At 41.6% G+C, this 24714-nt stretch overlaps 1 protein-coding gene across 2 annotated transcripts in view; it reads right to left on the bottom strand.

Moving 5' to 3' along the window:
- Positions 1-8462: 8462 nt before the first annotated feature.
- Positions 8463-24714, bottom strand: part of faf1 (Fas (TNFRSF6) associated factor 1) — a 68092-nt gene continuing 51840 nt past the window's right edge. For both annotated transcript variants that reach the window (XM_030434000.1, XM_030433999.1), the window contains exons 16-19: positions 23014-23094; positions 22272-22349; positions 18140-18355; positions 8463-9443 (exon numbers count right to left, since the gene is read on the bottom strand). In XM_030434000.1, coding sequence (XP_030289860.1) covers positions 9360-9443; positions 18140-18355; positions 22272-22349; positions 23014-23094 — 459 coding nt within the window. In that variant the 3' untranslated portion in view covers positions 8463-9359. The remainder of the gene's footprint in view (positions 9444-18139; positions 18356-22271; positions 22350-23013; positions 23095-24714) is intronic.

Genomic DNA, 24714 nt, shown 5'->3' on the forward strand with positions numbered 1-24714 from the left:
TAGCCTATTATATTACTGGATTGCAGGTTGAGGGAGTAAAGGCATGTAACGAGATTACGTCATTAGGAACCAAAAAAAAAGGTAACTGTATTCCGGTATTCTTGATCTTTATCAACATTGAACAAAAGTCATTTTATTGATTTTTCTTTTCTCTGGTCTTTTGGCGCATATGTTTTGTGTTGAGGGAATATTGAAGTAAGGGGAAGTAATAAAGTTACACTTGTATAATATTGTGACATGGAAGTACTGTAAATTACAGGCTGAATTTTCAACAGGTAATCAGTAACGTTATCAGAATACAGTTGAGAAGTAACGCTCCGGTCTTGCTGGCCTGTAAATACTATGATGCAGTTATGTGAGCGTGATTTTGGAGTTTTTGTTTGAGGTGGAACTACTTTTAACTTCTTCACACACTGCTGGCTGCTTCAATCGGTAAAAAAACAAAAAGAAATTCCATCATGTTTCATAATAATGTATAAAAAATCAGTAAACAACTGCACCTGTGGGGTGGAAAAAAAGGAGCATAAAATGGAAAAAGTAAAGTGACTGAGCAGTAGGCCTACATCTGGAGGATAAACTCATACGACTGGTTGGTTTGCAGTCCAGCTCCGCAGAGGTCACCGAGACAAACAGACACACGGGCTAAATTAAAGTGTGTGTGAGCAGGATCGGGCTGCCTGAGGGCCAACAGGCAGCAAACACTTGAGGCTGGAGAGGCAGAGAGAAGAGGTCTCTGAAGCATCACTCCTCACCCGCTAGAATAACACTTATTTGTAAATGGAGGGATAACCCTGCCGCGGCGTATGAATATTTCAGAGATCTGAAGGGCCCGTCTCTGCCAAGGCTGTTGGCGCTCTCTCTCTCTCTCTCTCTCTCTCTCTCTCTCTCTCTCTCACACACACACACACACACACACACGCACAGAAAAAAATACCGTTTTTGTGCCCCCGAGGTAGGTTGGCAGGGATTATCTTTGTTTAATGAATGGGCTACAAGTGTTCATCAACACGGCGAGATTATTGGGCTCTCTCGCTCTCCCCTTCTGCGAGCCCTATAGTGCCATATAACTCCAGTGTGAGCGTGTGTGTGTGTGTGTGTAGGTCTGTCTGTGTCTGTCACACACAGAGACACACACAGACACACACGCACACACACACACACTGCAGAGCCAATTAAAATGTGCTCTCCCCTCGCTCTATCCCTTCCACATCTGCCTCCTTTTCTCCCAACGACGAATGGCGCAGGAAAAAAAGAAGGAAGCTCATGAATAGGCGCTCATTGAGATCACAGATGGAGTATGGCTTTCTTTTTGCAAGAAATTTGAGAAACACCATTGTCCCCAATCAAAACTCAATGTGTTCGCCTACAATGGTGCCGGCTTTGAGCTCCGCCGCTTCAATTGGCCTTGTTTTTGAAACTTGAAGTGTTCCGCACAAAGACTTGGCCCTCCTAGATGTCACCACCGCCTCGCCTCGCCTCGCTTCGGTGTGTGTGTGTGTGTGTGCGTGAGCGCGTGCGCTCAGAGAGAGAGAGAGAGAGAGAGAGAGAGAGAGAGAGAGAGAGAGAAAACACAATTAATATGAAGCTGTAATTACTCCCCTTCACGCCACTGCACCCATTCAGGACCCCACTGGCCCATTTATTGCTTTATCCCATGCGGCTGATAATCCGAATACCTCAGGTTTTTATAAGGCCTCCACACAGGAACTACATTACTATAAATGAGCTGAGCGAGCCGACGGAGGCTGAGGAGAAGAGAGTGCGGAGATGAATTAGTCTGTTAGAATAGTCTGACTTCATGAGCGCCTTGATATTATATTAAAAAGCCTTAATTGTGATAGATGTTTTTTTTTTCTTTTTTTTTTTTAAAGGTCATTTTCCTCCAGCCTTGTAGATGATTAATTAAAGCTTACGAGCCTTTAGTGATACGATCACTCATATTAAATGATATCTAGGCCTAATTGTATTTTTCGATTCATTCGATTCAATAATTTTGTGGTGTGACATCTCAGCTGCAGGAGCCCCGTTTAAACAAGTGTTGAATGAGACCAGGTGTCGCAGCACAGTGTGGATGTGGAGCCTCTGCAGCAGTGCCCCCTGGTACAGACAGCAGGCACGGAGGGAGACGGTGGCTGTTACCGGTGTGAAGAGGAAAAGTGGTTTTCGTTATTGTGGGGGGAAAATGATACAAATAAATAAATATTACGTGTTTGCAGGCACAACTGAATACAATCAACACACTTTCTACCTAAGGAATATTTCATCCAGCATCACACCAACAGGGCTGACTGATTTATTAGTTTAAGTTACATTAATACAATTTAATAATTATATATTTTTTATTTGATTTAAGTGACAAATGTCTCCTGTTTGTGTACATTTTTGTTCTTGTTCCAACGTACTCTGACAATGTAAGCGCTTGTTTCTATGTCATTAAAAGCCACTTTAAAGCGAGCTGAATTAAAATGGACTGCCAGGTGTTGCTGAATATATCAAGTTACAAATTCTTACTCATAAATCGTCATTGTTTTTGGTCTTGTTGGGCACCATGCAAAGGATTCACTCAGGTTTGTATGTTTTTGTTTGTTTGTTTGTTTTTGTTTTATACAAACAAACATAATTACACCCCAGCTTCAGAATTTAAGCATACCCTAAACACCAACGAGTTAGAAATGAATATATATTAATTTTGTTTAAGAATACAGATTCACCAGGACAGTTATGTTTATATACTCAACACGTGATATCCGTTTAAAACGCTAAATGCATTTAGAGGCTTCACGAAAAGAAGAGAGTGTCTGCACAAGTTTTCTGGTCGTCACTTTGTTTGTTTGTTTGTTTGTTGAAGGAGCACAATAACACTGACAACAGCAAGCACGAGGGAGAATCCGCAGATCACACTGTCAAAAAACAAACACCAAAAGTCATATCAAAGATTTCAAGATTCGAAGTAACTGACACCCATACAAAAAATACTTGAGTAACAGTCTTTAAGTCTCTGATATTGATTCAGTTCAGTTAAAAACTTTATTGCAGACTAACAGTCCAGAAAAAACACCAAATCTAAATAAATAATATAAAACAGCCAAAAGTCCAGACTACTGCGACGACAAACATTTCACTTTTCCTTTTAAGCCATATAAGCAGTATTCTCAAGGCATCATTATAATCTTTAAGTCCCCATATGATTGGTTTTCTGTTAAATGTACTTCAGTATCGAAAGTAAATTCAACATATAGCTACAAACTGTGGGTCGACCGATTATTGGAATCTATGTTTTATTTTTATTTTTTTAATCCAGTGGCCGATTAAATACATGACTTTATAAATGTGCTCTGGCTCTGCTGCAGCAAAGTAACTATAGAAATTAATTACAATATATATAAGTACAATATTTACCTCCGAATTGCAATGCAGCGCAAACCTAAACATTTCGGACAATCGTAATACTCAATGTGGAAGTGCCTCACACTGTACTTGAGTAATTGTACTTCGTTACATTCCATCGCTGAGTATTTCATTACAGTCCACAAACGTCTCTTATTAAAAGATGCTGTGTGCTGACGTCAGAGACACATGGTGCCATTAGAACATGTCTGATTCAGTCAGTGCAGGCTCTTACCTACTTGTTGTAATGTATTTGAATGTTTACCCTTTAAAAAAAAAGATGTGTTGATTTATTGATTAAGTGAGGGCCTGTCTGCACTGTGGAGCACATGGAATTAAATCTGGTCTCCTTTGAAATAATAAGTGTCCGTGTCGAAGCTCTGAGGAGGATCCTACACACTTGGGCCTTTTAAGAGTTTAGAGACAGATTTTTTTAAAATCAGACGGCTGCAAGGAAAATGTGTCGTTTGTTTTATTTCCAAGATAAAACACAAAGTCCTTCCATGTCTATTGTGTCATTAACAAACAGCGCTGTGAACACAGACAGAGACAGAGAGGGGACGAGATGACCCCCCCTCCCTTTTGTGGCCAGCCAACAGTTTAAGCTGCATAGATTCTGTTTCTTTGGGCCGGGCCGGCGTCTCTGAGAAAGTAAACTCGGGGGTGACCCTCCAGGTTAGGCCAGTCTGGGATAGGAGCGGGGGGACCCTGTGATTCCGAGGGACCCGCCGTGCCCGCACATCTCCGCGGGTCCCACTTCAAAGGGAGGGAGGAGAGATCAACTTGTGGCAGGAATTTTGTCCCCTCGCCAGTGGGCCGCATTCTTGACCCCGGCGGAGCTGGTTAAACATCACGGACCGCTTTTCCTCTTTTTGTGCGCCAGAGAATCAAGACAGCAACCTGATGTTGCCACCGCTGAATCTGTGGCAGGGAAGCCGGCAGAGTAAGCTCATTACCACACAGACACTTTATTCTCATCCCCCTGTGTCAGAGTGAACGAGGAGGAGGAGGAGGAGGAGGCGCTGATTAAGACATCCAGGCAAAGTTTGACCAATATGTCAAAGAAGACACAGTCCAAACACGGATGACCTCTGCTTTAAGAAAGACGATCAGAACGACTGCAAGTAGAAAAAAAAGAAAGTAAGAAAGAAAAAAAAGAGAGGTTTTAAAGATGTTAATCGACTTAAGTTTCTATTAAAAATAATAATAATATTGTTTCAGTACTGAAGAGAAGAGACCCAGAACTGATTACACTTCCTGTGTTAGGGGAGAAATATAGAAATGATACAAATATTGTTTGCTGATAACATAGCTGTCACACTTCTCTCCCCACACACAGTTAAAAACCTGGTGACTTTTTTTCTCCCCTGTGAAACAAAAACAGCTGATGACAAGTTTGATCAGGTATGAGGGAGGAATATCATTATGTCTCGTCAGCATCATCATCATCAGCAGCAGCAGCGAGGAACATGCCTGTGCACATTACATCCGAGCAGGGCTGCGTGATAGAAACTGTAATCTCACACTTGAGAGGAGCTGCACTATGCGCGCTGTTCCCCCCCGAGCAGGACGAGCAGAGGTGCACCTGTCTGCTCTCTTGCGTAAACGCAGCCGGCTTCACGCTCGCTGAGCTCGTCGGCCCGCCGTGACCTCGCCCTCGCCCCGAGCTGCACGTGTCCGCACGGCAGACTCACACACGACTCTCCAGCGGTGCTCGAGCTCTACCACTCTACCCCTCCCTCCCTCCATCCATCCATCCATCCGTACAAATGTCAGCTACAGACATTTACCCCTCAGAGCCTTGAACTAAACTGGGCTCCAGCAGCCAGAAGAAAAACGTCGGGGTTGTACCTTTCTGAAAAAAAACAAGAAAAAAAAACGGAAACGTTTCAAATCAACGTTTCTAGACTTTGCATTAGATTATGTTCAGATTACACGTGTTATTCTTACCTGAAGGCGATGGTGGTGGTGTGACAGCTAGATGACACCACTGTTCGCTCGTGTGTTCCAGGCCAGAGGACGAAGAAGGCATTCATAGCTAGATGTTGTGAATTTTTTTGGACATTTTTAATTACGCAGCAAATTTTTTTTAGCCATATTCGTAAGGACAAAACCGGGTATTGTAATCCATGTCATGATCGTTTCCTAACCCCTAAACAATTGGTTATAATGCCTAAACTTAACCACACCACACATTTGGGTGAAATGTAAAGAAATGCTTCAGCAGTTTCACACATCCATCATTCGAAGCATTTAGCATAGATTCAGGCAGGAGGGTAAGTGTAATTTCATAATGAGATCAGGAACAGAATTTTCTGGGATGCCCTCCGTTTCAGAGGTGTTGATGACCTGTTCAGCCAGGTCCGTCATGTCTTCCTGTGAATTCTTCTTCATCCCCACTGTCATTCCCACAGACAGCCAGGTCTACGGTTATCTATGGGGGATCTCTAAATGCATTTCATGGACTGAGTCAATTCCAACAATCTTTTAAATGTTAAAATTTCTGCATTATTGTTACCTTGGCTATGTCACTTAGTTCAGAGTGTTTTATACTTTCATGGCCTTGTTTTCAAGTTTTTAGGTCTTTTCTAGGATCATGGAAAATCTAAAAATCATAAGTAAAATTTTAGGTTTAAAAAATGTGTCCTAGAAAACCTTAATTTCCTCAATTTACAAATGCCAATATTTGAGAAAAGAATGGTTAAACATTAGGCTACCAGCCATGTATCTTTTAACGAACAGAGGAAGAGAGTCAAAAGAATTAGTCCTGCGGCGCTTCTCCCTCACACTCGCTCTCCGTCGGTGCCTTGAGCAACATCTCTTGTCTGGTCAGACCTGGGGAAGTCTGGCTGGCTGAGCACATTAGACCGACTCATTCCTCGCGTGAGAAACAAGGCGGCCACAGACAAACTGACAAACAAACACTCACGCTCTGGGATGCTTGTGTGATGTACTCACTGTGTGTATCACACAACCAGTCCCAGGTCTGTTTGATTATCAACTGCAACTTCACTTATTCATCGACAACTTCATGACCTTATAAACTTCTTTTAAGACGACCGTTTTCCAGCATTAAACACCACAGGCTTTGACGGCAGTACTCACAGAGAGATTCATGAGATAATTGTCTGTTTCACCCACAAGGATTACGTTGAAGCTCGCAGAACTCCCATTTGAAACTAAACTAACTCAAAACAGCTTGAACAGACTTGGTCTCCTCCACTTGTTTAATTTAAATTAATCTGAACTAGTTCACGGAAAAGATTTTAACTACACTGGGACGACACAGGGTCTTACACTCTTCCCCTGAAGAGAGCGAGCTCAGTTCTGCAGTCAAGTTTAGTGTTGTTCAGTCTATATCCATCGAAACCTGGTTCTGACCTGTGTAGAGATTATCATTCATATCCATTATAAATTACTGAAGTTCACCTATCGTCTTTAAAGTAACTACAACATTTCCACTTCAGTCATATAAATCTAAAGTTTAAATGATCTAAAAACACATCTGATCAAATCCTAGAACCTCCATTTATCTGTTAAAAAGACAAAAACTGTATGTAGCTTTAGTTTAAAAAAAATACATTGCCTTGAATTTGTATTTACCATTTTTCTAAAGGCACTTGTACTTTTCCCAACACTGACCATGTTTAAGATAGGAATGCATATACGTACAACTTTCCTCCAGTTTAAAATGAGTTTAAGACTCCTTAAATGTAAAAAGGGCTCATTTTTCGTCTACCATGTAAGGTTGTCAGGATACGAGAATTCTATGTAAAACAAAAAATAAAAAATAGTCTCTTTTGATACCACTGTAAATAGAACAAAAAAAAATCCTAGGTACACAAAAGAATAACATTTTTCTTTTTCAAAAATTAACCCTGAAAGGTGCTGGTACAGAAAAAGTCAGTAAACACATTACAACTTGTAACCCTAACCCGTAATAATGTTGATATCTGTGCAGAATGTTTTAGGCATCAGAGTATCTATACTTCTGATGATCTCACAACTACGTAGGCCCAGTCTATCCTTCTCTGTCGCCCCCTGTGCTGCTGTTGATATCAACTATAAAAGAAAAAAAGTAATTAATAATCCATGAAAATCAGAGCATCTCATTCTCATCACATTTCTTTTCCTGCCTCTGCAGTTTTTTTCTCTCTGCCCTGACTGAGTTTGTTTGTGACGGCAGCTCTGCTGGGGTTCTCAAACTTTGCCTTTAGCTGACAGAGGAGCCCTGCTACAGATGGAGGGCTAAGCCTGCGTGATCTCTCCTCGCTGGAGTCAGGAAATTAGCTGCGGTGTGGCTGATATTACCAGGTGGCATGTGAGTGAGAATATTAAAACATTTGTAAAGAGAGGTGTACAGAACAGAGATGTGAGGATGCATATCTAAAAACTTTAGTATCTGTAGAAAACTGGAAGTGGATGAGCTGGATAAGGTTACCGTGACTGTGATCAAACGGAGAGTAGTGGGAGGTATGGACATCTTGTTTCTTGGCTCACAGCTCAGATATTAATAAGAGGTGGAACACCAGTAAAGCAGCATGATCTGTCTGATTTACCTCTTCTGACTCAGATGTTGGTTCCTGGTGTCTAACCAGTTTAGATCAAACAACTCTCAACATTTGAACAGACAGATTCAATAGGTAAACTAGGTAAACAGATTTGACAAAATATCAAACGTACACGTTTTGCTTAATTTCGGTAGATTGTCAGCTGAATCCATAAACCCGCATCCCAATACCCCCCACAGATGTCATGATGTAGAAATTCATATTTTTTGTAAATTTCATATCAAATAAGCTGATCCTCCATCTACTCTGGACCCCCGGAAATAAAGACTTTTATCATATAAAAACCTGTGAGTGTGTGTCATGATGTGTTTCAACAGATTTCGGAGCAAGACAAATTGATGTTCATATTCATATATTTTATATAATGTATATCAAACTAAAACTAATACAGCATCAAACTTAAAAAGGATCAAGAGAAAAAAAAAAGGAGAAAAAAAAGAGCTGAAAACTGAGCAATCCGTTGGCTTGTGGAGCAGTGGATGTTAAAACCAGGGGGAGCGGAGACTTCGGGGGGGCGGGGGGCAGCGCTGCAGATGCTGCAGGTGTCCCATCACGTCTCGTCTCCCGCAGCAGTCAGCGGACGGAGGGGTGCAAAGGGGGAGGTTAAGGAGGTCTGGGGTGGAGAGTGGAGTTTGGGAAAGGATCAGGGGGTAGATACAGGCGGAGATGAGACAGCCCTGACCTCCGCCGGGCCGCATCTCGTCTTTGCTGTTCACTTCCTTTCAATTGTTTAAGCATTTTTTCGATTTCAAACACAAAAACCATGTTCTAAAAAAAGCAGCCTTGGTGTGTTGAGTGTGGAATCATGGGAACAAGTCCATGACTTCTTTTTTTTTTTTTTTTTTTCCTGTGACACAGATTTGTCTACTCAGTCTCTCAATGCTGTTATGGTACTGTGTTGTGTTTGTGTTGTGAGAGAAAAAAACCATGACACAGCAGCTGGGAACGTGAAGTTGTGTGTGTGTGAGAGGAGCTGAGAGAGAGCGAACGAGAGAAAGAGAGAGAGAGAGAGAGAGAGAGAAAGAAAGAAAGAAAGAAAGAGAGTGAGGGGGGGAGACAGAGAGTGAGAGAGCGAGAGAGAGAGAGAGAAAGAGAGAGTTTGGGGCAGGTGAATGTTTGGCTGTGTGCTTGTGATACTGTCTTTGCTCCTCTGTGCAACACGTGTACACGAGGCATTCATGTGCCACGACCAGGTCGAGGGCAGAGAAGCTTACTTGCACTTGCGTGTGTGTGTGTGTCACTGGATGTGCATGCCAGTGTGTTCATGTACGTCTGAGAGGATGTTTTTGTATGTGTGTGCTGTGTGTGTTTGTGTGTACTGTAGGCCCAGACTGGTGTGGGCCCATGCTCGGTGACTAGTGTGTGTCCAGCCAGTTCATCAGTCAGTTAAATCAGTCGGTCCTATTCTTTAGCCTCCAGGAAGAGCGTCTCCTGTGGAAACAACTTGGCCTCCAGCAGAGTTGACCCTGGATCCAACTGGGTGATCTAAGAAGACACAAGGGAAGGGGGGATATATTAAACACATTTTCAACTAAAATACTTACATACTGCACTGGATTAGCGAGTAATCTGACAATGATTAACAACATCAATCATTCAGTAAATAACATGTCAAAAATGGTGAAAGATGCTCATGACAATGATTCAGAACTGAACCATCATCTTCGATTTAATTGTTTGCTTCAAGCCCAAACATAATAGTTCACAATGCAGAAAAGCAGCAAATCCTCCCGTTTGAGGAAACAGGACCGGCAAATCTGGAACCAGAAAGTGTTTGGAATGAAAAAAAGAAAAATCGTCAAATTTGATGGCATACGATTTTCTGCCAACGGACTAATCCATCACTTGACGAACTGTTTCAGCACTCCTGTTTTGGCCTCCCATCCACAACGGGATGCCATTTTCCCAAAACTGCAAAGGATCTTAACCAAAGAGCTCAGTTAAGTGGATAGAGAACAGAATTAGCAACAATGCTGCTAGACAATATTTTAGACAAAGGGCAAAGCCGCAGGAGAATTTATGTTTAAAACACACAGTACGTAATTTCTGCTTTCAGTCGAAACAAAAGATATGAGTAGCGCCGGATCATGGATCAAGTTGTTGTCTTCATTGTTAAACATCCACCATTGCTGATCAAGATCAATCTATGACTCAAGCAGAAATGTACACAGACGAGGAGATGCATTAGTCGTGCTACATTTAGGGACGTTCGCTGACTCTCTTCCCCACTCTCTGATGTATCATCTGAGGTTTACCTGATAGGCAACCAAATTATTAATTTATATAATATGAGGATTTCTCTGGAACTGAACATTGTCGCGAACATTTAGGACAATGGAAGTACACAACTCAGCCAAATATATACCAAGGGTGTTGTCGTAATTTTCAAGCTAGTTTAATGCAGAAATGTTACATATTATATCTTTAAAATCTTCTGATAAACTAAAACATCTAAACCTCTTTAATTGCATATTCACATTTATCCATATCAGTGTGGTCAAGCTCTTAGTCATCCTGCGCTACTGAAGCCTCTTTTGGTGATTGTCTCCACCACACGTGCCCTGCGATCCAGACTGGAGAACAGTGTAGCTTCACTGCCAAGCTCATTTAATGTGTGTACGGTGTGGTGTGTATTATTCTAACATCATGTTTTAAAAAAATCTAAAAAATCTGGGCAGTAATCTGAGCAGCTAGAGGTTTGTTTCCCAGAGAGTACCAGCAGGTTTATTTTCTTAAAAAAGGCTCCAATCCAGAACAAACTGATGAAGGTTACAGGACAGGAGAGAGTGTGTATGTGTTATAACAACTCCTCCCTGCGTGTGTGTGTGTGTGTGTGAGAGAGAGAGGGAGAGAGGGGCAGAGCTTTGTGAGTTTTCAATGGCTAATAATGACTCATTTAAACTGTGATGAAGGTCAAACAGGAACATAGCTGATGGTGTAGAGGACGGAAACATTTATCTGTTTTCAACTTCCTGCACAACAGCAATTCTCTGGAAAGCAGAAGAATAATGCAGCGCCACCCACAACGGAGCTGATCGAGTTAGCCGACATGACGGGGGTTTGACCTATGTTTTTTAAAACAGGACAATCTGACTCTCTCTCCGACACCCACCACCTCTGTGAGCCTCTTAGCTTATGTGAGCTAATCACTGGAGGGGTTGTGTTACATCGGGCCAATCTAACACCTGGGCTGGAGGGGCGAGGTGGTGTGACACCGAGATGTGTCCAGGGCTTATCTTATGACTGCTGCGTCAGCCCCTCTGATTAGGGCTCCTATTCTAACCTCACAGCAAGATAATTAAGCTGCTCCCTGTACCTGCTGTAGAAGGTCGGACGGCGAGCCGGCATTGGTAAAGGTCGACCTCACAACAAGAAGATTGATAGGGCTCAGACGGGCTATTGTAGGGAATGAAATGTGAACTCTGACCATGAACTGAACCACAACTTCACCTTGTGTAGAATACAAGTGTCCTATCAGTCTTATTAGTGTCGTAGCAGCCCAGTATGTTAAAACGAGCAAATCCTAATAAATCCAACTATCGCTGTAATCAAAAGTGGACCTTAACTTTATTTCTACAGAAATTACCAGCTTCTTTTAACTTCTAAGAAATTAAAGAAACCTACTATCATCTATTGAGTCGTGCTGTATTCAGTCCTAAAACCTGAAAGTGACTTATGATTTTTCTACCTGAGACTATAGAGGCTGTCTGGGACATTTGTTATCACCCAAACACAGAAACTCATCCTCAGGTCCGCTTTTACATGCAGACATTCCTTTTGCAAACTACTCCAATTAAAATTTGGAACATGTTAATGGTGGGCCAGGGGCTCGGAAAGTTCCCTTAACTGACTGACTTCCTGTCACTGTTGCTCTGCCCACTGTGCTCAGGTTATGAAAAACAATCAATAATCATGGATCCTACATATTTAAAGAGCATTTTTTATTTATAAGGAATAAGATTGGCATAAACCGACTAATATCTTTTCTAAAAAAAGATAATGTTACCTTTTTTTCCACTAGAAACATCTGTGCGGCACATCAAACCTTGTGGTGGGACGAATTTGGCCCGTGGGCCCCACTTAGTGCAGTCCTGGTTTATAGCCTAATGTTAGCTTTTTACATCTGGTGATTAGATTTACCATTCAAAAATCATTAAAAAAAATGTGTTCATTTGTTAAGATTATCTTGCTGAACAAAAAGTGAAATTATCATAAACTTTTGTTTGCCCCAGAGCTTATTTTCAGCAGTAATCCAAAATCTAATTAAAACATCTTATTAGCTTTTGTCGAGGGAACCAGAAAGTTAGCAAAGCTAACTTCTGGGTTAACTTACAAAAAACATCCCTGCTGCACTCTACACTTCAAACACTCTCAAAACTGTATGGTATTAAACACTGAGTCTATTTTAGCTCCTGGCAAGCTGTGATTTGAGACAGGATGCTTTGATATGAGTAAACACTCAACATAATTAAAACAATCTACACAATGTGTTAACTACAAAATCTGTAAAACTAGAAGGTGTGTTCAAGGACACTGCGAAAAGGGTGAGGAAATAAAAAAAGAAGGCAAGTAAATTAGTGGAAGGTGAGGAGGACATATCAGCATCACACAACCAAACCATCTCCCATGGGTGTTTGGAAATGTCACACCATGTGCACGTCGGGGGTCTTTGACTCCTCGTCTTTCATCTCCTTGTCCTCATTTCAACGTGTCATTTAGACTCTTGACTTTTCAGCGGGGTCTCAGGGAGCCTGGTGAGGGACAGGGAGGGGCTGCCACATCAACCTTATGCCCCTCACCTAGTCAGCTGCCTCATAGCACTGGGGGGAGCAGGACACCATGAAGAGAGCTAAAATGCTGTGTCTTTATGAGTGTGTGTGTGTGTGTGTGTGTGTGTGTGTGTGTGTGTGTGTGTGTGTGTTTGCCGAAAACATATTTCATCCCAACGGTGGGGAAAGCGACCGACAGGGCTGCTGCGTTCCTTTCCCACCTCAGGAGCAGCGCGTCGCAAATGGCTGCCATGCTAATGAACCCGACAGGCTGTTATGACACCACAGCATCAGGTAGGAGTAAATGACGCTTTGGGGTGGAGCAGGTGCTTGTGGTTAGACGTGTGTCTGCGCGTGGACTACATATAAGCGTGTGTGTGGATGTGTGTGCTCTGAGTGAATTGGGGATGAGAGTTTGTGCTCGTAGTGCACCGGGGAGATACAACGGGGGGAAGAGCAGCATCTGACTCTGAAAAAGAAAGTAGGGAAACAAGATGCCACACTGACACAGGAGACGGGCACCATCGGTTATTGTTTACATTGTTATCCAATTAACAGACCATAAGCATGGTGGCATCTGTCAACAAACAAAGCTGTTGTTTTTCCTCTGCTCCGCCTAAGCCATATTCTCTCCTCCTGCGCCTTCACAGCCATGCATACATACATACATTCATACATGCATACGTACATAAGACAGACAACATCGAGCTCTCTGCTTTGTTTTTAACCTTGAGTCAATATAATTTTCATCAGCCAATTTAGATCAAATCAATCAGAGAATTAGAGAATTGTCTGACTTTTTTTTTTTTTTTTTTTTTAAAGCAGAAATCAATTTAAAAATAATTTCTTCTGTCTAAATAGCATTTGTGGGAAAAAAAGGTTTTCCAGCTGTTAATTAAAAATACACAAATTAACAGAATTTAAAAAATGAATTGAACTCTGTTTGCCTGAGGCAAAATCTAAAGATCTGGAAGCTCAGCATTAAAAAGCCTCATTTTAAAACTGGAACCAATTAAAAAGACAGATGGTGCTTCTCGGCAATCTTTGATATTTTGTCTTTATTTCCCTATGAAAAATTGTATGACATAAAATAATCAGCTAATATCAACCCGTGTATTTGGCATTATCAAGCAGCAGATTTCAACGGTTAAAACCACATAATTAGCACTTAATGTGAAGTTTAAAATAAATACCACACTTGTAAATCACTTGATTCAAATGAATAAAACACACTGATAACACAGGAGGCGACACCAAGCAACGCTCGGCCGTGAAAGAAAAGAAAGGGAAAATAAACACAGGCCCTCAAGATGTCCGCTTCCAACATAATCAAACGTGCAGCTGAAATAACGCATTTTTAATGAAGCCATTACAGGCCCTACTATGTTAATTAAAACCAAATAACTTGTCTGTTTTAAACTAGTGTTGTCAAGTGTTTATTTGGCCAATTACAAAAGCAGTGGGAGATCATTATCTGCTGCCAGGAGCGTTGACAGCACGTAGCGCCAGGGCGTGAACAGAAAAGAACAGAACAGAATACGGCACTTCAAAGGGAGAAATGCGCCGCACAGACTGAGTGGGGTTTGGGGGGGGGGGCCTGAGTTGGACTGAGGGAAAATACAGAAAAAAGGCAGGGAACAGGGAAAAATAAAGTCAAAGAAAATTAAAACAGACAAGTTTACAATTAAAAAACACTTTTAAAAAGCATATTTTTAAATGTAGTTTAAAATTTGATTTTAGGGGCGAATGTTAGAATACGCATGGAGGATAGAAAGGCTGGAGAGCAACATAAAAGTATTAGTACAAGAGTGAAGGACTGTGTCAGCAAGGAGGAAGAGCGGCAGAAGGAGAAGGAAAGAGGAGGGAAAAGGGAGTCAAAGGGAGGGAAAGCTGGAAGGAAGGCAAGGAAGGAGATCGCTGATGGTGGGGAGGGGGCTGAAATCCTTAGGGTAAAAGTCAGCTTTTAAAACCCCCTGTAGACATCTCAAAGACCTGTAACACCCTGAGTTGAATGAATGATTGTGTCTGATGTGTTGCGTGTTTTTTTATATACTGCTTTATTCTTCCTAAAAATACTGAATCTATGAATATGCCAATATTGTTGCGGCAAAAAAGAAAAAAAAGTAAAAGTAGTAATACGACGAGTTAAAAGTTCTGCATTCAACATGTTGTTCAATTAAAAGTACCAAGGTACTAGCATCAAAATAAATTTTTTATGCTTCAACATATCATTATGAAGTAAATATTGGTTGCCGTTGTAATGATTATAGAATAATGACACCACTTGTGTTTACATTGGTTCCCTGTAAACATCACCATCACCACACAAATTAGTCTAACATTAGGTATATGATCAGCCGGGAAAAGGAAAGTTAGCTGGCGATACACTTCCATTATACACTGAATGACTGAATAAACTCAACGGTGCCAACAATGCCATTTCGAAACTCTGGGGGGGAAAGCTGTCTGTTGCCACTTTACTTACAGAAGGTACAAGTATTTCTGTGATGCAAAATGGCTGCTTTAGGAATGCAGCACATTTTTAGTATTGAATTATAATCATTAATGCATGCTTCACATTAATGTTGCAGCTAGTAAGGGCCAGGCTAATTTAGTTGGATTAAAAAAAAATAAAAAAGCAACCAAAGTTATAAACTAAATCTAACAGACTGAACAGACAAACTGTCCCCCTTCAGCAAAGTCACGTGAAAACATCCTTCCGGTGTCAAACTCTGCACATCATTATGCAGCAGAGTCAAGCTCAAACCTCCGAGTGAAGTAACTAACAAGCAAAACACATATGAAGAGGACGTACTGGCCTGTTCGCACTGGCCTGGGACAGAGCCTCATTTCACATCAATGCTCAGAAATGAGACCATTCAGCTCTATGAAGCTGTGGGTTCATGTCATGTGGAGATTGTAAGAACAGTCCTGAGGAAGAAACTGAGTGAAAATTCTTTTAAAATAAACGGCCGCAGTGCTTCCTGTGAATACGCTTCATTCAGATAGCAGGACAAGAAAAACAAAACACACCAGCATAACAGATGTAAAATCTATTTCAGTACGACGCACAGCTACTTCTGTGACATTGTTTATTTTTCCTGCATCTCCAGTTTTGTCTAAGAATTATTCGGGCCTATTCACCGACAGAGCTGGAAGAGGGATTAAGAGAAGGTGAAATAGAGTACAGTATCACAGTGAGAAAACTAATACGCTGCTTTGACAGTGTTTGGGTGTCTATGAGCAGCCGGGCAGGAAGAGCCAGCAGTCTAAACATGTCCACCGCGAGCTGAAGGAAGAAGACCTCAGGCCTTTCAGCAGTGGTTTGTGCTCAACAAGTATCAAAGAAGAAGGGAGGAAATTCTTGAATGAACAGCTGAAAACTGAAACACTAAAAGTCTCCCCCTCCTTCCTCAAACTCCCTGACAGTCATCGAAACGGAGAAAGGGTTAGTTCCCTGAGCACGGCTAAGCCTAGTACAAATGATGCCAGTGTAAGGCCTGCTGTAGTGCTGAAGAGATAAGCCACTGATACCAAATGTTGAGGATGAGACTCGGTCCAAAAATTGGGGACTAATAGACAATCATCCACAAAGCTACAGGAAGGTGGTAAATGAATTAATCAAAAACATCTGATCTGATGTTTTATCTCAAACTGGTTAACAAATGGGAACAAACTGATTCGCACTATAACCCTTCATACTGGCCATTAAAAATGTTAATTTTAGCCAAAAATGTTCCACACAATTTCACTTCATTTTTCTCAAGACGGATTGAGCAGATAGACCGATGCGTGTTAAAGCTGAATGAATGGAAAATAAAGGGGGCTGATGAGGAGGGAAATAGCAAAAGAAAGAGTGACACTGCACAAAGCTGCTGAAAAGTAGAAAAAGGGAAAGAAGGTTTCAACAGTTGTGCAGTATTACAAATGCAATAGTGGTCTATCCTCTATCCTCTGATCCTGGCAGAGCAACAGTGAGAGAGTCTGGATGGGATGGAGGCTTTCTATGCTCCTCTCATTTAATTACAACACAGAGCTGCAGGATTAGACAGGGGCCTGTGTTCACAGCCTCATACTGGCACTACCACTGAGCTGCTTCCCTCCTCTCTTTCTCCCAAATCTCTCGCCTTTCTGTTTTTGGAATTATCTCCCGTCTTCTTCTTTTTAATATCTTCTCCACTTGTCTTCTCTATCCTTCTCTCTTTCAGACTGTTTCTCTGATTAAATCTTCTCTTTGTTTAGGCTTTTCTCTTCTCTGTTCTCTTTTCCGACTAGTTCTGCAGTCACCATCCTCTCCTCGCTTCTCTACCCCTCTAATCCTCCCATCCTGTTTTTGCCGGAATTTCATCTGCGATGCAGACACATCTTTATCTCTGTCTCAAACACATGTTTACTCTTGATTATAAAGAGACAACTGTGAATCCTTTAAGTGACAAAGTTGTGAGCGGGGCATGTGTTTGCTTGAAAATATTTGTGCATGTGTTGAAGTGTGTGATTGTGATGAAATGAAGAGTGTGAGCTACGCGTTAATGTGTGTGTTAGTTTGAGGTGTTTGTGGCCTCACGGTCTCTACAGACTATGATGGCACACTGCCTGGGCAAGCCTACACACACACACAGCTCTATACAACCACTACCCACCCCTCCACATGCACTGCACTCTTGATTAATGGAAATCCCATTTTTGTTTCCAGCAGCATGGCTAATTAAACTGGTAGTTAAAACAGTGCTCATTAGCTCGCTACCACGGAGCGCAACGACCAAGCCCTCTAATGACTGGTTGTAGCTGAATGAGTGCTGCTGGGCGTCAGCAGAAGAGCCATAGAGAATATCACTGTTAGTGCTGACATTGTATCCTAACACAGTCATAGTGTACTGTATTCACAACACGCTGATGCTAATTAATATTCACTGAATATTACGTGCGCACAGGTGGATGGATAAAGAACTGGCTTAACTTGCCCAATCACAGGTAAACAAAAGCAGTGATACGGCAGCGCTGCTGCAGCACACAAACACAGAAGACAATAATGATAAAAAGGCAGAAAAAAAAAAACATTAATCATCCACAACAGATTGTCTTAACTATTGTCCCTGCTGCTTCATGCTCACAGCCGTCGCCTGAGTTTCAGCCCAGGCCCAAACGAAAAGCCAATTACAGCTGTTGATCTCTCCAGCGGAGATGTGAGCTGTGGCTGAGAACTCTTCATAACCTGCTGCTACTCTTTAAAATCAGCACTCGTTTGTGTGGGCAGAGAACTATTATGAAGAGACACCCCAATTCAAAAGTCAATCTCTCTTTGACATGCTGGTCTTTTAAAGCCCTTTTGCTCTACATACACAAGCAGAATGAGGCAACTATTTAGATAACATGTGCATACTTCTTTGTAAAACAGTTAGATATAACACTCACATTTCTACGAGGGAAGGTGGTGAGGAGTTTAAACTCTTCGAAGGGGTATCCCTTGGAGGCCACAAAGTCGAAGAGGACCTGGAGCTTACAGCTGCCCAGGAAACGTCTTTCCAGAAACTCTCCACTTGGCGTGCGGATTCGCAGTTTGCTGATTTGCTCTGCTGAATCCTCGTCGGGCTCTGGCGGTAGGGCCTGCTCCAATGACAAGCGGATTGCCTGCAAGAAGGAGTTTGAAAAAAATACAGTATTTTGTTCAGTACAGCACATTGATCACTGTGGATACACCTCATAATCACTGGAGAAAAGTCCAGATTTTTACTGTTTAAAGGCCCAGTGTGTAGGGTTTGGGGGGGGGGGGGGGCGCAGATGGAAACCAACAAAGGTGGATTTCATTTTTCAAAAAGTGATAAACAACTTCTCTAGCTATAGTAGTGATTCACTGTGTTGCACGAAGGCAGAGATACAGGTGCTGGCTAGACGCAGCTGTCGTTCCTGGTGCTGCAAACCTATTAGCATAACAAAGTCTCTATTTTATTCCTTTTACAGTTTGTTGACAACAGAAGCAGTGCAAGTAATAATGTGAGTGGTAGCCAAAATAAAAAAGTTAATAATTAGATAAATTAGGGATGATCTAAAGCTTGTTTGTTTGTTTGCACATTTAAAACACCATGCTACACAAAAATGTCAATAAATGTATCAGTGCAGGAGAGTAGGAAGTCAGCAAGCTCATACAAAGTCGTCTGGAATAGAGATTCAATTAAGTCTATCTGTACAAAATGATCCCTATGTCTCTGTTTATAGTGAAGTTAAACGAGAGATTCAGCAGTAACACTGGCAGTGATGAAGATGATGACACACTATGAAAACAAGTATGAAAGACAAGTCGACAGGTTGAGTGCAACGATGTTAATTAAAACATCTTCTTGACCTGAGAATATTATTGCATTAGTTGCCCTGAGTCTCACCCTCTTCCCTAAAGCATGGTGTAGCGAAAGGGGTTGCCAAGTAGCATTTCAGGATGTTAAGAACAGCCTCGTCTGGTGTGTCATGCTTCCTTGCTGTCGCTCAGTCCGAATATCTCTTTATCTACCAGAGATTAAAGTTCACATGAGCTGTCAGTGTTTTTCATAAACACTACATTTGAATGTATACACAAAGACAATCGACTGTCATCTTCCAGCAAAGCTAATCAGCTCTTCTGCACACCAAAACCCGCGCTTCAGCTGCTCCCTCGAGCCTTTCTCCTCTTTCTGCCTCTGCCCCTCTCCTCCTCCTCCTCCCCCCGACTTGTTGTTCCTGTTTGGCCAGCCGGGGAGCATATGCTGTGACAACACGCCCCGGCTTTATTTACACACCATAATGCAATTATATTTCATAAGAGTGTACAACAGTAGCTCATTAGCAGCTTCTGGTGTTGGGTGGGCAGGGTAGCACGCGTGCCGCTCCGCCATCAGCTCCCTCAGGTAAAAGAGCTGATGCTGACTGAGTTAAAGGGGCCCACGGGGACAAACCGACACACACAAACACACACACACACAGAAAGAAGTGTGTGTGTGTGTGTGTGTGTGTGTGTGTGTGTGTGTGTGTGGTGGACATACAGACACTCAACCACAGACACAAGCACTAACACCCACACAAGTGAGGGGCAGCGTCCCTAAAGAAACCACAGGACACGCTTCTGGTCGAGCCTCGGGCCCAGCAGCAGCTATCCGACCATTTATCTGCCTCTCCAGCTCGGCTCAGCTAACCACAGAGAGCAAACAGACGATGGGTGCGCACCTGACAGCCACACAACTGTATGCTAAGACCCCCTGAAGGAGGCACATAATAATGTCAGCCTACACAGGCACATGAAAAACATACACACTGCAAGCCCTCTTCAATTCACCATCTCCTACTTTTATCTCACTCTTCTTAGCACAAAGGCCCAAAATCACAGAGAAACCATTCCCACTAGCATTGTCAGCTCTCTGGTGGCAACTGATGTTTTTGTTGTGTCTGCAGTTTCTGTCATACACTGTAGTAGGTAACCACCAAACAACAAAACAAAAGAAATTCTCTTGAGTTCAAAAGGTAACAACTACTGACATGGAAATCTCTTCTCAGCTTGAAGAGTTCTAGTACTACAACACTGGAGATTTATGATATGATAATATTTGTTATAGTAAAATAACAAATCAATAAAGCTAAAATGTCTCTGGCAGATACGTCAGCATCCAGTACAAACACGGCTGTCCCAATATCCTTAGCCAGTAAGTCAGGAAACTCAAACGAAAAGTTGCTATGTAAGATGTTAAGACAAATAGTAAAAAACTGCAGTGTAAATGCTAAAATCCAGTGTTAACTTGAAAAGGAACATGTAAATGTGTCAAAACAATTATACATTACTCCTACTTAATCCATGGTAGAAAATGTGATGTCTAATTCAAACTGCTCCAAAAAGTTCTTATTACATTACATTACTGGTTTTTAAACGTTTGTGGTTTCTTATGTTTCCCTTTTCCTATTTTTTTTTAAACCATCCATACAAACACAGAAATGCTCAAGAAAGGAATCAAAAAGTGATAAAATAAAACATTTATAAAAGTCATTAAAATTGCAGTATATAGTATAAAAACAAATTGCCATTTAGGTCCATTTTAAGTCCAGCTTAACAGTTTAGCATGCTTCCCCTTGCCTCACCCTCCTGAAAAACATGGCGGTGCAACAAGGTGCGTCTACGTGGAAGAGGACCTGCTCTCTCTATAAGTGTTGTCACAATATTGGAATTTCAAAAATATTGATATTCTATACAATATTTGTTACCATAGGAACAAATTGCCACCATATTGAAGAAAACCCATTTCAGATATGTATTAAAAGATAAATATAAGAATGCTTGTGAACTGTGAGCACAACAGCAGCAAAGTTTATTGACCTCTGGAGGAATTGGGACTATGTAGACACTATTGTGGTTCATGTGTCAAGAGAGGAGAACGACTAAGCACCTGTAACGAGTATCGATACTGCAAAAAAATGATGACACTACTCTGTAGACATTAAAGGCTTATACTAAAGTAACAGCACAATTCTGACAGGTGATTATATACTCATTAAAAACACTATTATGAATATTATACTCTACTTCTACCAGAAATCCCCCGAAGCCTACACACTGGATCTTTAAGTTGCCTTTGTTCGGGTTGAGCAGCTGTTGTTGGCTCTCCTATTTATGAATAACTTGACTGTAGCACAAACAAAACATTTGTATGTTAGCACAGGAGACACCATGGAAACCATTGAGCTTGGACAGAGAAAACTGATATAAGTAGGAAACACAGGGCCATGGCGGCTATTATTGTTTAAAATACACAAGCACGCACACACAGTTTTGTTAGTAGACTACAGTGATATAATTAAGAAGGCCCAGCCTGGGACTCTTTTGTTGTTGTCTGTTTAACTTAAGTGACAAATCACCTGAGTGAGCCGGGTCACCCAATACCTCTCAGAGCCCTCAGGCACCCTGCTGTTGAGTAAACAAGAATCGGGGAGGACTAACTGTATTACTATAGACTATATTACAACATTGGTGCCATCCTCACAGACATGTATTGTTTTTCCTGCACGCGTGACAGTGTGTCTGTGTGTGTGTGTGTACTTTCCCCCTCGTCACACACGATAATTGTTTTCGAGTGAATATGTGTGTTTGCTAAGGTTGTGTGTGTGTTTGTGCACATGCCTGTGTACATGAATTGCCCCAAGTCTTTTGTTAACTCGGGTTTCAATATAAGGCTGGGTGCTATACAGATTTAAAGCAGTTAAATAGAACAATAACTGTGTGTATGTAAGGTGACATTCGCAGGGATGGGCCTCACTTTAATTAGGATATTTCACTCTTCCGTATGCCTGTTCACTCCACAGGCACAACACACGCTTCACTGACTGGCAGGCTTCACCAAAACCACAATCTAATTGACTCATTATTGTGAAGTGAGAGCAAGGCAGATAAAAAAACAGAACAACGGCACAATGGCACAATCACTGTGCGCTGGCAAAACATATCACTGTTCAGCCTAGCACTGATGAAGTTGGAATATTAATTTAGGCAATTTGCATAATGTGAGTATGGCTTGTTTTCAGCTGCTCTTCCCACCTCCTTCTCCTCCTCCTGCTCCTTTCTCATCTGTTCCAGGCGAACCTGCTCGGCCTCTTCTCTCTCTTGGGCTTCTCTCTGAAAGAGAAAGAAAGGCAACAGCAGGGTCAAAATCCAAATATCAAGTGTCATGCAACTCTGAAGACTGTTGCTATGTTTTCCACAGGTTGTGGATTTTCCTTGTAACAGGTTTTCTAAATTCAAGACTTCCAACCTCAGCTGGTCACTTTTAATGGAGGTTATTTGAACGTTGGAGTTTCAACAGGATTATGTTGCAACAATGTTGCACTGCCAGCTAAGGCAATCTACTGGACCGATTCCAAAAATTTGGTTGGTATTAATCATTTACAAACCAAAAATATATGGCCCAAGTTACTAAAATAAATACCAGAATTCCCGTTTAAGGACCTGCAGCAACATTTTTATTGATATTTAATAAGAGGTCTCAATAACTTTTAGACACGCTTTAAATCTAATACAAATGAAAAATAGCAAATCTCCATATTTGAAAAGCAGGAACAAGTTTATTAAGTTTATTTGATATAGGACATTATTGATTAACCATCAAGATAGTTGCTGAATAATTTTCTGTCAATTGACTAAACTAATAATGTTATTGTTTTGGCCATAGTTGTATTCATTCTTTAAACCCAAAAATAACATCATATAGAGGTACTGTCTTGTATACCACAACAACAAACCTCGAAAAACTAGGTCCAGGTCGAAAAACAAAAAAAAATACCTTTTTACGGTCAGCCTCTAAAGACAGGCGGTAGGCCTCGTCCTGTTCTCTCTTCACTGTCTCTCTCGCCTCACGTTCGTCCTGGGTAGAGAGAGTGGGAGAAAGAAAGTGGGGCCCATTAACTAAGAACATAATAAAGGACACACAAGGACAAAACATCTAAGCTGAAGTGCCGGGTGTGGGAGCCAGAAAGAGCCAAGCAAAAGAAATTGCAGAATGTCATGTGTGGTTACGTACAAACACCAGGTATGAAAGAGTAGCACCAGAGGGGAATTCATTGTGACAGGGCTGTCATTTACCAGACCCTGAGCCTCTTTTATGTTTCCTCATCTCAGTTTCACCGTCCCTTTCTCTTTCATTCACTCTGCCTCTCTCTTCCTGTTTGTACAGAGGGAAGGGGACAGGCGGCCCTTCTCTTTCTACCTGCTGTGGCTACAAAGTGTTTTATAAAGACTGGGACTACATACGAGTGTCCATTGTGTTAACAGTGCACAGCCATTAGTTTTTTCTATTTTCTGAAGGCCCATGCTGTGTGCCAGCCCGGATATGGCAAAGTAAGCTTATTGTGATGATCAGAGGGCTACTGTGCAGCACAGTGTGTATTGTTGTATTCAATCAGAAAATGCAAAGGATACATTTGTGCTTTTGGCCCACATAATAGATGAACACTGAAAGGAAACTGTAGAAGAATGGCAGAGAGGGACAAAAGCATCAAAAGTGGCTACCTTCAATAGACTAGCCCTGAGTCACGCAAACAAGTTGTGCAGTAATTTGTGTTTTATACACATTTAATACTGTTGTAATACATTTTGCAATGTATCAGCTGCTTTGAATGTGCCATGCAGCTGCTAAAACACAATGTGAATTTAAAGGCCTTATCTTTAGAGAAAAAAGAAACACATTTTCAACATCTATATCATAGCTACATATTAAGTTGGCTTGACATGTGCAGTCTTTGAGTGTTGCTAATGAACCTCAAGTCAGAAGTGCAGGCTGTCTTACATTCAGCAGTTGCTCATGTAACAAGTGAGTATAACATACTTTTTAGTTGGGACAAATGTTGTATCTATTTGTTTTTTGGGCAGCACTGTGACTCTGTGGCTCACTTTATAAATCACAGCAAAAAGGTCAAGAATTAAATATTGCACGTGTCTCTGATGTTGGGAATGTTTCATCTAGTACTGAAAGATTGAGAACTCAACCTTAGTTAGTTTTGGCTGCTCTTCAGAAGAAATGCATGTTAAATGACCTGATCTAAAAATTGTCCACGATGCAGACCACAAAAAACCCTGCAGTAAATTGTCAGCCAGTTACTAACTACTAAGCTAAAACACAGACAACCATAGGAATGACTGGCGAGTCAATAAGGTTGGTTAAAGGCACATTGTGGCTGTCCAGCTGCTCCATTTCGAGACAGACACAAAAGTCACTGTCAAGGAGGAATGTCTGGGTTGGGTGGGTGTCTGTGCTCGTGTCTGAGTTTGTCTTTGGAAAGGTGTGGCAGAAAAAAGGAAAAAGATGGAAAGAGGAACAAGGGAAGGGAACTAGGGAGAAAGGCAAATTCAGCAATGCCTGAGCACTGAAACAGTGAAGATGGAATTAGTCCAGTGTCATGGTTGACTTCACCTTAGAGATGGGATAGGTGCTGTCAGATACAGGATATAATAAAACCCTGTGGTTATTGGTACTGATTGTGACTAA

This window comes from Sparus aurata, chromosome 11, assembly GCF_900880675.1.
Source record: "Sparus aurata chromosome 11, fSpaAur1.1, whole genome shotgun sequence".
NCBI classification, from domain to species: domain Eukaryota; kingdom Metazoa; phylum Chordata; class Actinopteri; order Spariformes; family Sparidae; genus Sparus; species Sparus aurata.